The sequence below is a fragment of the Haematobia irritans genome, chromosome 1 (assembly GCF_050003625.1).
Source record: "Haematobia irritans isolate KBUSLIRL chromosome 1, ASM5000362v1, whole genome shotgun sequence".
Lineage (NCBI taxonomy): Eukaryota > Metazoa > Arthropoda > Insecta > Diptera > Muscidae > Haematobia > Haematobia irritans.
Genome location: NC_134397.1, coordinates 88,322,244 through 88,324,786, shown reverse-complemented (window position 1 = coordinate 88,324,786; position 2,543 = coordinate 88,322,244). Strand labels below are relative to the sequence as shown.

Here is a 2,543-nt window from a genome sequence, read left to right as displayed (position 1 = left end):
TATAATATAATATAATATAATATAATATAATATATTTTGGTTTAACATTTTACAAATGTTTCTGTGAATACAGTTAATACAAGGCTATTTTGGTTAAACCCTTTCTTCAATTTCGAATTAAAGTGAAACTATCCGCCCAACTGCAACTCTTTAACATATCTTTGAATATTTGGGTATCATTGAGTGATATCAGCACTTGTTGTTGAACTTTGAATTGACAGAAAAAGGTTTCCGGTGTAAGGATTCTTTCAGTTTCAAAATTTATATAAGTACAAAAATTAAGTCGCACTTTAAATATTGTTCAAAAACTGTGGTCATGGAAACAATTGAAAAGAAGGCTAAAGAATATTCAAAACAGCGGAATGTATGATGAACGCTGGGGTATTCATGTCTAAGATAAAGAATAGATTGATGCCAAACCATATGCGCTAATTGATAGTTTACGTAGCAGATGTACAATCCTATAACTAAAGAATTCTATTTAGTGTAGCATAAGACGTTATTAAATGATTGTACTAGAATATGATTTAGCATAACAAACAGTTGTTTATACAAATAATTGTAAATAAAAATGACATAAATAATGCTAAATCAATTAATATGAGGAAAAAGGGTACAAACTTCAATAGATCAATAAGCCCGGCTAACAGGGCTTATTTGAACCAAAAAGGTTGGCTAACCAAACCAAAAATGTTAACATTCGACGAAAGTCGAAGCTTATAGAGGATGTTACTATGCTCTTCAATAGACCTGGGAGACAAGTGGGTCCCTATCGGTAGTTTAATTTACTTATAACGGTAGCATGTCCACAAATTTGACTTCTATTTTTATTTCTATAATAATGTCATTATAACTTGTACTCAATGTCTGGAAATTTTGTTCTATAAAAGCTACTGATATAATCTTTACTTTAATTTTTGTGCAGTATGATCTTACCCTGAACACTATATGTGTATAAAGTTAACATCTTAGTACCACTTACCATATAAGGATTTAATCGACAATTTTTCTTTTCCTCTTGACTCATGGAAGAAAACTCAAGAATACGACGTTTGTCAATATCCACAGTTATAATATTGTCCTCACGTTGGCTAAGTTCACTTAAAGAGATTATGGATTTGATTATTAGTGCCAACTGTTGTTGTGGAGCCAATGGATCAAACTCTTTTATCGAGAGTATCTTTGAAAGTGCTGTTGGGGGATTCTCATCATCCATGACCGAAATAAAATTGTTACCAAAAAGTTTGGAAAAGTGCATGGAACACCTGTCGGACAACAAGGATGAACTGCTACTACTACGCCGCCTAGAAGGAGATAATGCCTTTGCCCCTTTTTCTATGTTGCCAGCTCTGGTATTGTTATAGTCCTCGCCATCACTATGATAGTGTGCATATTCACTGTCTATCATGGATAAGGATTTTAGGCCATACTGGTGCGATCCGAGTTTATGGCTCTTAATATTTAATGCTTTTTCTAATTTTATAACTGTTGTGGAATTTGATTCCGCTATAGTTCCAATTTCATCGCGTTTAGTAACTGCTTTGTTTTCTTTTTCCATATTTAGAGTTTTTTGCGCCGCTTCACTCAATAAAATGAAAGGATCAAAGTCGTTCGAATTGCCCAAAGGTAAAGGACTTTTAAGTTGAACACTAATTTTTTCCACAACTTCGCCATCTTCGTCATCAGGCTCGGACGAAGAGGATCTTACTCGTACACCTGTTTTATCCATTTTTAGTTTATTATCCATTAACTCTGGCCGAAGGCGTCTTAACAGACCGACTTTGGTTATTTTACTTTTCCTTGCGTCCATGGCTTTCAATGGCAACTATGCTCTTTGACGGCTTTTAATGTGTATATAGACTTTTGCTTTGATTACCATCCGCCACGGAATGATTTGTTTAGCTCGAGATCTATCGAAAAATATTCCAACCTATAATTCATTTAAGAACATTGGAATTTGTGTTATTTTTTATTTTTCAAATTTTAATTTCGTCAAATTCCTCCCCAAAAATGTTAACCCATAACAATACTGCGATGCAGTTTTTGTTGTACTTCTCATTATTAATGCTTTCACAACTTGTTCTTCACACTCTTTTCGAAAGAAACTTCAAAGGCATTGCGCTTTTACAAAAGTTACTTTCACTCACTTCCTCGTTATAAAACAAATACAAGTTAATATACTAAACAATTTTAAATTTTTTTTCTCGAATTGCGTGCAATAAGTGGCTAATAACAACTCTGCAATGCAATTTTTGTATTATTCCCATCTTCCCATTCTCTGTTCGATAAACGATAAGGAAAAACGATTTTCCGATAACCGATGTAAAGATATCGCTTTTAAAATAAACCATAGTTCCATTCGCGTAACCGCTAATTTTTAATAATAATTACTTTCTCTCTAAAAAGGCCGGTCTATGTTCGGTTTCGTAGCGAAATCCCATACAAAATCAAAAATGCGAAAAAGTGCCGAAATGTTTTTCCATTTTTGGCACATTGTTTTTGAAGTGAGGAAAAGCGCATAGGTCGCAATTTAAGAAAACGAC

The 2,543-nt window shown here is 33.4% G+C and overlaps 1 protein-coding gene across 5 annotated transcripts in view; it reads right to left on the bottom strand.

Annotated features, from left to right (window-relative positions):
- Positions 1–2,258, bottom strand: part of LOC142221381 (uncharacterized) — a 142,509-nt gene extending 140,251 nt beyond the window's left edge. For 2 of the 5 annotated variants that reach the window (XM_075291097.1, XM_075291101.1), the window contains exon 1: positions 983–2,243. In XM_075291097.1, the coding sequence (XP_075147212.1) occupies positions 983–1,810 (828 nt within the window). In that variant the 5' untranslated portion in view covers positions 1,811–2,243. Of the gene's footprint in view, positions 1–982 lie in introns of all 5 variants that reach the window. The other 3 variants (XM_075291099.1, XM_075291098.1, XM_075291100.1) reach the window with 3 other exon arrangements.
- Positions 2,259–2,543: the final 285 nt, after the last annotated feature.